This window comes from Euleptes europaea, chromosome 1 (genome assembly GCF_029931775.1).
Source record: "Euleptes europaea isolate rEulEur1 chromosome 1, rEulEur1.hap1, whole genome shotgun sequence".
NCBI lineage: Eukaryota > Metazoa > Chordata > Lepidosauria > Squamata > Sphaerodactylidae > Euleptes > Euleptes europaea.
This window is the reverse complement of record NC_079312.1, coordinates 38499095-38513761: the sequence shown is the minus strand read 5'-3', so window position 1 is coordinate 38513761 and position 14667 is coordinate 38499095. Positions and strand designations below refer to the sequence as shown.

General features: G+C 45.1%; 1 protein-coding gene across 1 annotated transcript in view; it reads left to right on the top strand.

The window, feature by feature from the left end:
- LRIG1 (leucine rich repeats and immunoglobulin like domains 1) overlaps positions 1–14667 on the top strand; it is a 108406-nt gene that overhangs the window by 54798 nt on the left and 38941 nt on the right. The window contains exons 5-8 of the mRNA XM_056846696.1: positions 315–458; positions 1817–1960; positions 5917–6060; positions 8356–8436. Of these exons, the coding sequence (XP_056702674.1) occupies positions 315–458; positions 1817–1960; positions 5917–6060; positions 8356–8436 (513 nt within the window). The remainder of the gene's footprint in view (positions 1–314; positions 459–1816; positions 1961–5916; positions 6061–8355; positions 8437–14667) is intronic.

The window sequence follows — 14667 nt, the reverse complement described above, 5'->3', positions numbered from 1 at the left end:
CTCTAAGCAGATGGGGTAAGATACTCTAGAAATTAAGGGTTATGTGCATTTGAAACCACAGTCCTGTGTGTTTTGTGTATGCGGTTTGTCAGAAATGTGGCCAAGAATTGCCATTCTGTTTCCCTGCACGTGGTCAGGTTTGCTCAAGGTGGGATTTATTTAAGAAGCAGCCACCCTGGATTACTTTGTGGGGCAGCTGTTACAGACGCTTGTCGGAAAAGTTCAAGGCCAGGCTTATTGGATTGTGGGATTGTGCCAGTGCCCTGGAAAAGCAGGCCCATTTTAACACCTTTCTGTGCTGTTGGTAATTTTAGGGAGTTAAACCGTAATCGCATCCGCCTGATCGAAGGCCTGACATTCAAGGGACTGGACAGCTTAGAAGTCCTGAAGCTGCAGCGCAACAGCATAAGCAGACTGACCGATGGAGCCTTCTGGGGTTTGGCCAAAATGCAAGTCCTGTAAGTTCAAAGATGGTTAATGGTATCTTCCTTCTGATGGGATGTAAGCAATCCTCTGACAGTTTCCTTTCCAGATTGATATCCTGAGGATTTCTCATTTCGGGACCGCCTCTCCTGGTATACCCCCCAAAGGTCACTAAGATTGGCGGATGAGAACTTGCTGGAGGTTCCTGGCCCTAAGAGTGTGCGCCTGTCCTCGACAAGAGCCAGGGCTTTCTCTGCCCTGGCTCCAGCCTGGTGGAATGCTCTGCCTGGCAACATCAGGGCCCTGCAAGACCCGAAGGAGTTCCACAGGGCCTGTAAGACAGAGCTTTTCCACCAGACTTACAACTGAGGACAGGCGCTGATACCATCTTCACTGGCCCCCCCCCTCCAAATTTAGATAAATTATGGATTGAAGGGGTGCCACCTGTACGGCGCTCACAGTATAATTTGGAAATGGATGCGCCATCCTTGTGGTGGGACTTTAGTTTTTTACTGCTGATTTTATTAATGGTTTTATGTGTTATTGATTGTTACGTTTTAAATGATGTCACCCGCCCTGAGCCAGCTTGCTGGGGAGGGTGGGCTACAAATTTGAAGATAAATAAATAAATAAATAATGGGCAGTCTTTCCATGCCACTTCCAAGTACGGGAGTGCTGCATTGGAGGATCTGTGCCTCAGACTTCTAATTAATTTGTTAGTTCTTTAGTTTATTTGATTTTTAGCCCACCCTTTCCCACCCAAGGTCAGGCTCAGGGTGGCTTACATCAGTTTAAAATACAACATCCCTGCAATAAATAAGTATCATTAAAACCAATTAATACATCCTCACCTTTGGTAATTAAGCCAAGAGTCCAATGACACCATTTAAAATTGGTACTGATGGTGTCCCAACCAGGTGGAAGGTAGAGATTGATTGATACAAGATGTAGACAATGGTTTCATCTAGAAGTTGGGGAAGTGAACGTAAGTTGAGATGTGGTGGTCTTATTGGGAGTTTTTTAGTGAGAGGGTGCATAGGGAGGTTTTTTTAGCGAGATGGAGCAACTTTCTTTTCATTTTACCTCTTAAATGGTTTTTGATCCGTTGCAGTAGTAGATGTTGTGGCTGTGAAGGGTCACCATAGCGTCTGGATCCTTTCCCTCCACAGTGCTAAAATAAAAGCACAAAAAGTGCCTTGAAGGATTAGACCAAGGTCCGTCTAGTACCACATTTTGTCAGTTATCATTCAGACAATTCTGGGCATGAAGGAAACAGCCATCCCCTACATAGTGTACGCAGAAGTGCTGTTTAGCTATCAAGGCACATAACCATAGATAGGCCTACCCTTTACAGTGTGTGCACTAAACATTCTAAAATTTGTTGTCTCTTTAGGCATCTGGAACATAACATCCTGACTGAAGTTAACAGTGGCTCCCTGTACGGTCTGTCTTCTCTTCAGCAATTTCATCTGAGTAACAACTTGATATCCCATATCAAACCTGATGGCTGGAACTTCTGCCAAAAGCTACATCAGCTGTGAGTTACCTACTTTAGGAAGCAACTGAGATAAAAAGTAGATATTAATGGCCAGGAGAGTGTAATATACCCCTTACTATAAAATAAAATAGAGAGAAGGGCATGCAGAAATATGCCATCCTAACCTTCTGCAATGCCTGTAAGTTCTGGGTTAAGATTTGGCTTGGCTTATTAGCTATTCAAGTTTATTGTCTGCTTGTATGAAGTTAGCCTAGAGCCAGCGTGGTGTGATGGTTAAGGTGTTGGACTAAGATCTGGGAAACCCAGGTTCAAATCCTCGCTCGCCCCATGGAAGCTTGCAGGGTGACCTTGGGCCAGTCACACACTTTCAGCCCTGATGCTGGCATGCTTGGGTGGGAGACCTCCAAGGAATAGCAAGGTTGTGATGCAGAGGCAGGCAATGGCAAACCACCTCTGAATGTCTCTTGTCTTGAAAACCCCACCAGGGCTTGCCGTAAGTCAGCTGTGACTTGACAGCAAAAAAAAAAAAAAAAGGACTTAACCAGACTGAAAGATAAGTTGCATGAACCTTCCTAAAATCTGCTGTGCCTAGACTGATATGTGGTTCAAAGACATACCAGTGGCCGCCACCATTGAGAAGCTAGACATTGATTTCCTGGACTAGCTGCAATTTCTGTAGACCCAAAGGCCACCCTAGTAAGACCATTTGCTTAGTACTTTCTTTTTTTTAGAGAAGGACAAGATACTCAGAAAGCCCATCTTGTCGGGAAATGTAAAAAGGTATTTGAAGAACAATTGGTTGTAAATAAGCAACTTTTTTTGTAAGTACTCTTGTTAAGAGTGATTAACGATTTCAAAAATCTTTTAAGGGCACTTCTTTAATTGATCAAGACTTTTTATTGCTTAACCCAATGGATAGTTCCAGGCCTAATTATTAACTCAGTTTGTTCACATCTGTCCTTTGTGCATACAGATTGCCATCAGATGGTATAGAAAGGCCTTCGAAATATTTTTGGAATGTTTCACAAACAAAAGTAGAGGCTGTTTTCAGAAATCACTCAGTGTATTTTTGATTTGCCTTGAATCTTTGCCCCTTTATTTTAATATTTGCAAATGTGGCTAGTGTTCCAGGTGATGATGAATGTAGTAAAAAACATTCAAATGATAATCCATAGAAACATGGATATTAAGTTAAATCGAGGTATGGATGCTTGTTCCCCTCTGTCTGCGGATAGACATATCAGTAGCTGGGTGCTAGCGGTTCCTTCTCACTGTCTTTATCCTATATGTAATGCCTCTCCCATACTGAATGGCTGTGGGAATTCCTAGGATGTGAAATGTTGTTTCTTTGTTTGTTTTGCTTTGCCATGTGTAAGGTGAGTTGAAATGATGTTAACCTATGGATGTGCGAAGTTCAAAAAGGTTATTTTTAGTTTCTCATGTGAGAACCGCTGAGATTTCAGGCATTGGCTTGCTACTGGGGTATTGTGGACCTGTATTTTAACAGGAACCTTCACAAATCCCTTTCAGGGGAAAAAAAAAACCCTTCACATTCTAGAAGGAAAATGGGATGTTTGGGTCAACCTACCTACTTCAGAAGCAGTCCCTAGGTGAACATGCACTAGGAAAGGGAATGAGTAGTACTAAAAACGGTGAGATTTTGTGCAGATACCTGGCTTTATTATGGTTGCAGCCATAACAGAAGATATCCTGGAATTTGCTCTTTCATGACTATCTCTGTATCATGTCAAATGAAACATAGCTGTGAAAGTTCTGTCAGAAAATCCACGGACGCTGCCCACCCTCACCCCCCCAGTCAAGTTTAGCACTACACTTGGATTGATTTTTCCCTCCCTCTCAGAGAAAAAAAAAAAGCTTTCATTGCAGGTGAGGAAATAATTTTGAGTGGCTGCCATTTCTTCATAATTCAACAGTACAGCCTCTTTAGGAATGAATGCACGTTGTCCAATGGCTTCTCGAAAGCCATTAATCTCTTCTGAATTTCTTCCAGCGGTCTCTTAGGTGCGCCACCATCCCCTTTGCTTATACTTCCCAAAGGCAGACGGCTTGCCAAGGAAATGACACTTCTAGCTCTTAAAATATATGTCTGTTTTAACTTAGGCTTTGGCTTTTCCAGCTAACTTTCCTGTGCACCCAGACGTTATTTTTGTTTTAAGATAGGCAACATGAGAGCCAAACCTGTAACAGAAATAAGAAGCTCTAGATGTGGACAAAAATTCTGTATTGTTTCTCCCATCAGACCTTCTAATATTACCCAAAGATTATGTGGAGTTTTTTTTTTGTTTTTTTTACTTTCTTATGTTTGTTTTGTGTGAGAAGATGTTGCTCAAAGGCTTTCAAAGTGTGAGGCAAGGTTTTCTAGGAAGTACAGACAGTTGCTAGGGGAGGTCCAGCATTTACCTTGACACCTCCATTGTCAGTTGTGAGTGGGCCAGATGGCAAAAGGCCAGCTTGGCTCACAAATTCTCTCACACGCCTTATAATGATAGAGGCTATTGTGCCCCAACCCACTGATTGGCTGCCAGTTCTGGGAACTTCTTAGGCAAGTCATTGGACGGGGAAGACTTCTGCTTGTCTCTTTTGTTGTGTGTAGTCTTGAGGAACCTTGATTTCATTTTCTGCTTAGGGAGGTTTGCCGTGGTCCAGTCTGAGGTCCCAAGGCTGGTTTGCAATCAGTTCTGTCTCTGCAGTTTAGCTGAGAGCCAGCATGCAATAGTGGTTAAGGATGATCAGGAGAACTGGGTTTGATTCCCCACTCCTACACATGAAGCCAGCTGGGTGACCTTGGGCTAGTCACAGTTCTCTCTGAGCTCTCTCAGCCTCACCTACTCCACAAGGTGTCTGTTGTGGGGAGAGGAAGGGAAGGAGATCGAAAGCCGGTTTGATTCTCCTTAAAAGGTAGAAAGAATTGACATATAAAAACCAACTTTTCTTCATCTTCTTCTTCTTGGGCTGAGCCATGATCCAGGTAGAAAACTTTCTGGAAAAGAAACCCCATCTATCCTGTTCTGAGCTTCTTGGAGTGCGGGATACAAATATAGTAGCAAAGTAAAATGCCCCTATATCATTCTTTTAAGGTTCACTTTTCTAGACATAAGCAGTATTCAATAACATACAACTTACGTCTGAGTATGATACGATAAATATTTATTGTTTGTGGCTGAAGGCCATCACAATCTGTCATACAAAACCCAATCATAAATAGTAACATTACTTCTGAGCAGATCTGCTGAGGATTGCTCCTTAGACTGCTTTAAGTATTTTGGTTCGTTTTCCCACTGTAAAGGTATAGTTTGTTTTTTTTTAAACTTACTGTGTTTATTAAAAAAAACTTTTTAACTTACTGTGTTTATGGAGTCCTGTGGAGCAGAGTGGAAAGCTGCAGTACTGCAGTCAAAAGCTCTGCTCATGACCTGAGTTCGATCCCGACGGATGTTAGGTTCAGGTAGCCGGCTCAAGGTTGACTCAGCCTTCCATCCTTTCGAGGTTGGTAAAATGAGTACCCAGCTTGCTGGGGGTAAAATATAGATGACTGGGGAAGGCAATGGCAAACCACCCCGTAAACATAATCTGCCTAGTAAACGTTGGGATGTGACGTTACCCGATGGGTCAGTAATGACCCGCTGCTTGCACAGGGGACTACCTTTACCTTACTGTGTTTATTTATTAAGATATTTAAACCCTGCTTTTCTCCCCAGGGGGGCCCTAAAGCAGCTTAGAATATCATTCTCCCCTGCTCCATTTTATCCTCAAAACAACCCTGTAAGGTCGGCTAGGTTGCAAGATTGCAAATGGCCAGAGTAAGGGTATTTGAACCTGGGTTTCAAGGATCCAAGTCCCACATGCTAACCACTGCACCACACTGGTAGATATTCTAGACAGGACAGAGATGCTGAGATGCAACAGGGAAGTGAATGAAAACTTTTAAGAAAATGCCCTCTATTATTATTGATATGTGTTCTTTTTGTTCTCAGGTCACTATCATTTAACAATCTAACCAGACTGGATGAAGGGAGTCTGGCAGACCTGGGCGGGCTTCAGATTTTACACCTCAGCCACAACTCCATCAGCCACATCACCGAGGGAGCATTCAAGGGACTCAAAAGCTTGCGAATTCTGTATGTGTTTTGTATTCTTCTTTTTCGGGATGGCCAGAGGGGCCCCTTAGTAGGGTTGCCAGGTCCTACTTTGCCACCGGCGGGAGGTTTTTGGGGCGGAGCCTGAGGAGGGCGGGGTTTGGGGAGGGGTTTCAATGCCATAGAGTCCAGTTGCCAAAGTGGCCATTTTCTCCAGGGAGACTGATCTCTATCGGCTGGAGATCAGTTGTAATAGCAGGAGATCTCCAGCTAGCACCTGGAGGTTGGCAACCCTACCCCTTAGGAAAGCAACCGTGGTTGCTCCTTCCCTAAGACACAAAACCGAATATATGAACAAGGCTGACCTTTGTTTCAAAATACGTGAGCCCGTGATTGTCCTCCAGCCTTTGTGTGGCTAAGAAGGGATCCTTCTCAGGTTTTCCCATGCTTGGTATTATGACTGTACAGACAGTGTTCTACTACTGGGCTTGAAGCTGCCATTTGTTTTCAGTTGGGATGGGAGCTAGTAACACTGCTTGTTCCTTCTTTCCCACAATTTATCTTGGTTTTTAATGGCTCAGGATTATGCATGCACAATTATTAATCCTCCAGTGTCATAAAATCCGTAGTGCCAGTTTTCCAGCGCGATTTTCTGCTTCCAGGCCAGAAATCGTGATGGATAAGTTAAACAAACAAACAAACAGTGAAACACATTCAGTGTTTCTGTCCTTTCTCCTAAGCCCCGTCAAGGCTTAGTTTAATTGAACTTCCCTCCTTAGTTACCACACGGTGCGGTTATTTATTCTTTTTATTGCGCGGAGGGAGGAAGCACTTTTATGTTTCTTAGCCTTTCCCAGACCCACCTTTCGATCCCATGCTCGCTTTCCGAAAGGCCCTTCTCCTAGGCAGCTGGCACAGAAAAAAAAGGACTCTGGACTTTCCCAAACCCCAGAAGGGTGTTTGGATTGCAGCTAATTCTGGTCTTCCTTTGTGTCCCTTTGCCCAGAGAGGAGGGGAGGGCGGGGTGAGGTGGGGAGCGAGTTCTAATTGAATCAAGAAGAAGGCCTATCGGGTCCTGCACCTGGTGAAAAAGAGCCGGGCATGCTTTAATTACGGCCTATTGTTGGCGAGCCTTTGGTGGGTGTGAAAGTGCTGAAACGCGAAGCTATTCAAATAGAGGTCAGGCCCGGGGACCTCACAGCAGAATGATTAACAAGGCAGTAGGCATTCAGGGCCAGCCAGCCAGAAAGAATAGGAAATTGGCAACAGAGGCTGGGAGAAAAGCAAAGTGAATGCAAAGAAAGCTGGACCAGAATGCCGAATCCCTACACTTTTTTGTGTGAAAAGTCTTCTCTCTCTCCCCCCCCCTTCATTGTTATTTAAAGGCATTTTGGCTTCTTTGGGTGGGTGGGGAGGAAACCCAGCGTAGCAACAAGTCATGCTCTTTTCCCTCTTCTTTTATAGAGGATACAGTGTAAAGAGCAATTAACAAAAAGGTTGCTACAGAACTCTCACATACGCGGTATGTTCTCAAAGCATTTGAAGCTGGCTTGCGGGCCGCAGCATGACCAGAGAGCAGGAAACTTAGATTTTGTAACTTCTCCAGAGATGGAAGGTTTGCCTAACGTAGAAAATGGGGAGGACGCTTCACTGAGGTAAAAAGCTGCACTTGTATCACGTGTAGAGTCAGTCAGATATACGTGATTCAAATAAAATAAAGTTACCAGCAGCTCTGCTGAGTTGTGACCCTGGCCTCTCATTTAAAGACTCTTCCGCCACCACCGCCACTCCCACCCCTGCTTCACCATAACCTACTGTGTTGCTCACATTATTTTGTTGATTTCTATCCTCACACAGATCTTTCCAACAGCCACATCTACATTATCTGGAATGTGAGCCTTGTGCTCTGGAAAATTGATTCTGCTTAATTTTTCATTTCCTAATTTTGGTCTAACTGGGAATACATCCCCGTCCCTGTCCCCCATCCCCCAATTCTTTCATTGCTCTGAAATAGCAAGAATGGATTGGGCACCGGAAGGGAGAAAAACTGGACATCCGCTTTGGTCTTTAAAAGGGCTGGATAGGAAAAGCATCACTTTGGGAGCTTTCTTTGAGAGAAAACAATATGGAAGCGACCAGTTTTAGTCAACTAGACTAAATTACCTCTGATCTCTCTGAGAGTACTGGCCAGTTCTGGAAACAAAAGCTTTATGCTTTTGGAACAAAGAAAGAGGCCTTTGATAAACTTGTCCTAAAGGTTACCCTTTGGATCTTTTAATGTTGAGTTCACAAACCGGGAAATTGATTGCGGGCTTTCTTTTGTCTTCTTCTCTCCAGGGATCTGGACCATAATGAGATTTCAGGCACAATAGAAGACACCAGTGGGGCTTTTACAGGTCTGGAAAACCTAAGCAAGCTGTGAGTATCAAAAATGTCTTGTTTTGGTTTTGTAAAGTTTTTCTGTCTGTCTGTGTCAGTCCGTCCGTCCGTCTGTCCGTCCGTCCGTCCGTCCGTCTGTCTGTCTATCTATCTATCTATCTATCTATCTATCTATCTATCTATCTATCTATCTATCTATCTATCTATCTATCTATCTATCTATCGTCCTTTTGCTTAATGTGCATTTTGTAAGGATAAAAAGAGGCAACTCTTATCCTGTAAAGTTTAAATCATAAATTAGTTACAAAAAAGGCATTCTCCATTTGAGTTCTTAGCAAATTGATAATTAAGTGATATGAGCATGTTCAATAAATGACAGTAAACAAGACTGAGATTTCTGCTCTGCATAAAGTTTATTCTGAATCACTTATGTTCACACAGTCACTTTTCCAGTAATGCAACATCTTCTGTTTTGGAGGCAACTCTATTACTTGTTTCTCACAATTTGGGACAGTTCAAGATTCTTATGTGGGGCAACCTTTTGTGGAGATAAAAAGGAAACAGTGTGTTGTGAAAACAGTTTGTGTGTGTGTACACATAGACTAAAACTGCACCAAGCATTCAGAACTCTTTTTTTTAGAAGGTATTCGTTCTGTTTGTGGCAGGGAAACACTGAGGACAAGATTTTTACCACACCAGTTAGTGAAACCCAGGCGTTGAATGCTTAGCACAAACATGCCTTGATCACTCCTATTTATACCATTGTGCAGCAAGGAAACACTGAAGGCTGAGAAATGAATGCATATCTAAAACCAGTACGTAAATTTGTGCTAGGGAATTCTAAGAACAAACACAGGTCTTTCTTTTCAGCTCTCTTAGTTTCATTTTACAGCACTTAAGGTTGCATTCAGACATTACAAAGAAATCTCCGTTTGTGATTAAAAAAACCCAACAGAAAATACTGGGGCTTGGGTGCTACATTTTCTTGTGTGATGCAGAGACTGAAGACTTTCTGGTTTGTAACAAATGCCAGCATGTTGTGACATCTAAATTGGGTGAAACATTAAACTGAGGTTTGTTCTCATGCCTTCCCACCCAGGATTTTAAACCATTTTTGAAGTGTAGTTTGGGTTGTTAGTGACAGCTGAATGCAATCTTAGAGCAGGAACTCTATGCTATAATAGCCATTGTCCCTGTGAAAAAAGGATGTGACACATCATTTCACATTTTTTTAAAACCAAAGTTTTTGTCTAATTGCAACTCTAGCCCTTCAAGAAAAATGAAAGCATCAAGGGGAAAAGTTTACTCTGTTTGAGCTAGGCAGAAGCTCTTCCTACAAAATTAATTTTCAAAGGCCAGAAACAAACACAAAAGAATGAAATCCTCACATTCTCAAGCAAATTGGGACACGGAAGATGTCAAATGACATTTCCATTTTACTGAAAACCCCCCATAAAGGGTTCCTTTGACATATAAGCAGGAGCATATGATATGCATGTTATGTAGTTGGTGAGATAAGGAGTGATAATTAATATGGCCTTAATTTGTGCCAGAGCTCAGCTCAGCCTCAGAATCTGTTCTTAATAAAAGGACTGTATTCTAATAAAGTTCTATGTCTTTTCTTAACTCCTAAACCAATGGTCTAGGGATTTGCCTAAAATAGGATGGAAAAGGAAGAGGAGACAATCTGGCGCAGTGCTGTTTGGAGGGATGCTGAGAAGGAGGAGCCATCAGAGTTGAAGCATATATTTTAAAGGCTTTAAAAATGAAAATAATGGCTACTAGTCAGAGGGCCAAAATAGCAACAGAGCTGTAAAATACCATGTTTCCCCGAAAACAAGACACTGTCTTATATTTATTTTTCCTCAAGAAGACACACTATGGCTTATTTTCAGGGGATGTCTTATTTTTATTAAGTATGGTACAACAATCTACATTTATTCAAAGATAGTTAAGTCGTCTTCTTAACTAAACCTGTTCGATGGGAAACGAACCCTGCCGCAGTAGACACCTGAGCTGACACCGCCAAGCCGAATCTGCCCGCCAAAAGCCGGGCGGCGTTGCCCTGCAGAGCACCGACTGTGGCGTAAGCGGCTTCGGGATCGCAGACTACTTTCTCACAGACAGCCTGGGGAGTTTCCCCAGGTCCCCCTCGCCCGTTTTACAGTCACACAGAACCGAACCTGCACGCATCTGGTCCCCCCCTTGCAACTTAATACTGAGAGACAGAAATGCCCCCGGTTCTCCCCCCACCCCGTACACAATTCCCCCCCTTTTAAACAGATGGTGAAGGGAAGCATCTGCAGACGGAGAAAAGAAGCCGTTTTTACCTGATGAGGCAGTCCTCGCTCTTCTTCCTTTGGATCTCACTAGGGCTGTTGAAAAAAAAAATTCGGTATAGTTCAGCTTCGGCAAAATTCGGCTCGTTTTTATTCGGGCCGTGCCGAAGTCCGAACTCCCCTGCTTCGGATCCCCGGAAATTCGGGGGGGTTCCGGAGTTCGGGGGAAAATTCGGCCCCCCCGCGCGCCTTCAGGGGGCTTCCCAGAGGGTCTTTGCAGACAGCCCAGAGGGTCTTGCCAGCCCCCCGCCAGCCCTGCCGGGAGTCCTGGCAGGACTGGGGGGGGGGCTTTAAATAGATCTGCGCCTCCCAGCCGGGAGGCGCAGATCTATTTAAAGGGCCCGCCGTGAGCCTCCAGGGAAGCTCCCTGGAGGCCCGCGGGGGGGGGGGGAGGGAAACAGATCTGCGCCTTCCAGCTGGAAGGCACAGATCTGTTTAAAGGGGCCGAATTCGCCGAATTTATTCGGGACACCCCGAACTCGGCGAATTCGGGTCCCCGGTTTCCCCCCTTTTTGAGTTCAGTTCGTCCGAACCGAAAAACTGCTGAATTGCAGGAAATTCGGCTGTTTTTCAGTTCAGACCGAACTGAATCAACAGCCCTAGATCTCACCCAAACCCCACTGGGTCAGGAAGGTGGAGAGGGAAGCTGCCCGATTCCTGCATTGTACTGATTTAAGGATCACCGCCAAGATCTGGCTTTGTTCCATCGCTGGTGAGCGCCCCGATCCTCCTCATAAACCCCACCTTCCCCCGCCGATACGATTCTCTCCCGGAGGGCGGGCGGGTGAGCGAGCAAGGGGGGTCTTCCGGAGCCTCTGTCCAGCCGGTCATTCAACCCAGGCTCCGAAGAGCGGAGGTGATTTCCAAAGCCTCTTTTGTTTGGGGGGTGCGCAGGGAATCAAACCTCTCCCCACCCCCACCCCCCGCCAAAGATCCCGAACGGCGAAGGGGCTGAGTCAGTGCAAGGCACGGCCCGCAGACCCCGAGGTTCCCATCTCCCCAAAGCGCAAGCTGTTGGATTTCAACCGGGGGGCTGCGGCGGCAGCGGCACGCAGCGTTGCCCACCTCGAACAGCACCTTACCGCTCCGCGCCAGTACACTGCATAGCCACGCCTATCACCATGTCTTATTTTTGGGGTATGGCTTATCTGGGTATTGCGCAAATGCTTAGAAATCCTGCTACGGCTTATTTTATGGGTATGTCTTCTTTTCGGGGAAACACGGTACCTGATAGTTGGAGGCTCTAGCTCTGGAATTGTAGGAAGCAGCTCTATACAGTCTAGTCAGAAGCCGATTGTAGAAGTTGGTTTTCGAGAATCTTTGCAAAGGTGAACAAGATTTTTACCCAGTAGCACCTTAAAAGACCAACAAGATTTCCAGGGTATAAGCTTTCAAGAATCAAACCTCCCTTTGTGGGATACAAGAAGAAGGGAGCTTTCACTCTTGAAACGTATAACCTGGAAATCTTGCTGATCTTTAAGGCGCTGCTGGGCCCGATTCTTGCTCTTCTACTGCAGACCAACATGGCTACCCATCTGAAATGTATAAGCGTGGACCAGGATGGGTGCAAAGCAAGAGGTTATACAAGATGAGATCAAGCCTCCAGGGGGGAAATTTGCTGAGGCCAGATTGTAAAAATGCAAGAAAACTTGGACAATTTAGGCAGCAACTAGAGGTAAAGCAGAATGCAGGATTTGGCAAGTGCAGGACATCTGGATTTTGAGAACAAGAGAACAACTGGGCAGCTCCTAAAGGAAATCTCACAAGTGTTCACCAAATTCACTGCAGTCTATTCCTGTTTTCTTGTTACAGGGAGCCTGTCAGGGGAGCCCATAGTTGGGAGCACTTGGCAAGAAATAGGTCACTCTGTAGGCATCCTGGGGCAGGGCTGCAAAAAAAAAATGCCGTGTATTACCCCTTGATACTGTACGGCCATTTTTTGCCCCCTGCTCCATTTTGTCTCTCTTACATGGGGATAGGGGTAGGCTTCCAACTCTGAAATTGTTAGCCCCTGTCAAGAAGTTGCTAAGCAACCACACAAGGCTCCAGAGTTTCTTACCATGAAGAAACTCCCTTCTTCTCCCTTGTCCCTTCTCCCAGGGGAAAAAAAAATCAGTTAGCCATGTCAACGAACAACGAATCCCCCTTCCCTTTCTCTCCCTTCCTTTAGTGCCAAAATTGGCACCAAGAAAGTGGGGCGCCAAAGTGTCAACTGCTGGGGTGACCTCGGAACAGCCTGTACCAGAAAGCTCAATCCGCCTAATCCACAGCTGCACCTGGTGTAGTTAAATACTCGCACATATGAACGTGCCCTGTTTATTTTACTTCATATTTATTTGATTATTGCCATTTTTTCACCCCACACGTTTTTACAACCTTTCGTTTAAAAAGCCATTAAAAAAAACTGACCTCCACATGGTAAACATTGCTTTCCCTCAAGCGGGATCTTGTGTTTAAGCTGTCAAATGGCAGGCGTTTAAAAGCATTAGCATAAAGTAGGGGGGGTGGAGGAAGGGGCGGGAGAAGGGGACACTTAGGAGGAAACCTTCAAATGAATTAATAATTACCCGAGCTCTTTGGAGATTGCTTTGAGAGCTGCTCCCCGTTTGATCTGTTGTGGATAAAGCTTGTGAAAGGGCCAAGCGGCGAACCTGCAGCGCCTTGTTCAGCATATTGAAGGTGTTAAACTGGGGGAAAGGGGCCAGGCCCAGCCACTAGACTTCTCTGAATTATAGATGAGGCTCTCCACCGCGGCTAAAGCGAGCCTAAATTAAAACAATGCCTCAAATGAGCGATCAGGAAAAAAAAAACCACTCTTGGCATAAAGCGCATGGCTGGAGTCGCTGGAGATGCTAGCCCCTTACTCACCCCTAACCCCCAATTATGCAGACCATTAAATTTAACTCTCCTTGTTTCCCCCCCACACACACACACACATCAGTTCACTCAGGCTTGATTTAAACGTCATGTTGGAGAGGCAAAAGAATTCACCCGCCTAGCTGCTTTGTGTAGGTGGCAGCCCCGTTTAAGTGAGACGCCGCGCGAGTGCAAAGTTCCATGGGAAAGCGCTTCTGCCTCCTTGGCAGAAACCCTGATTTAGAAATGAGGCCCTGATTTAGAGCCGAAAAGGGTGGGGAGGAGTCCGAACGGGAGAACTTCTCCAGCAGGTGCAGAGCTTGACAAGAGTGGGAAATAACTGCTCGCTGACGGAGAGAAAACGCACGTAGGGCAGGTGCACTTATATGGCCGTGCAGTCTCCATGTGCACTTGGGTCTCCCACTGGTTTTCCTTTGACGGCGGAACAGGTTTATGTCTTCCAGGAGAGTAAAATGGGCTGTCTTTATGGCACCATTGACATGTCTTTCCTCAGCGCCTGAATTCTTTTTTTTAAGGAAGTCATTGGCTTTTGTTTAAGTCATTTACTCATTAGATCAGGGTTTCTGTCAAGGAAAGCATGTCGCTGTGAAAGAATTATGGTACTGTTGTGATGAGAATTCTGTAGTGTTGGCTCATCTTCAGAACACATGAGGGGAGGAAGGGATGGGGGCCCTGACAGTGTAGCACATCTCCGAAACATAACATAAGTTATTGCAGCTGCTGAGTTGCGTCTTAGCTAATTTCCTGCTTCTCAGTATAGTCTCCATACAGCTGTACAGCAAGATCTAAGGAATGTTTTTTTCCCCTCAAAAGTAATTCCAGCTAAATTAAGGGACACCTAGCACACGTGCTATGGTCATCAGGTGGAGCCTTGTTTCGAGGGTTGAGATTTGTGGCTGGCCCAAAGAATACAGCTTTTTTGTTTTTGTTTTTACCGTTTGGAACTCCCTTCCTCAAGAGGCTCAGGGGATCTGCTTGGTTCCCCCCCCCTACACCGCCCCCCCAAAAAGTGAAACTTGGTGCAACACAATAGTTCTTCCCCTGAGACACCCAG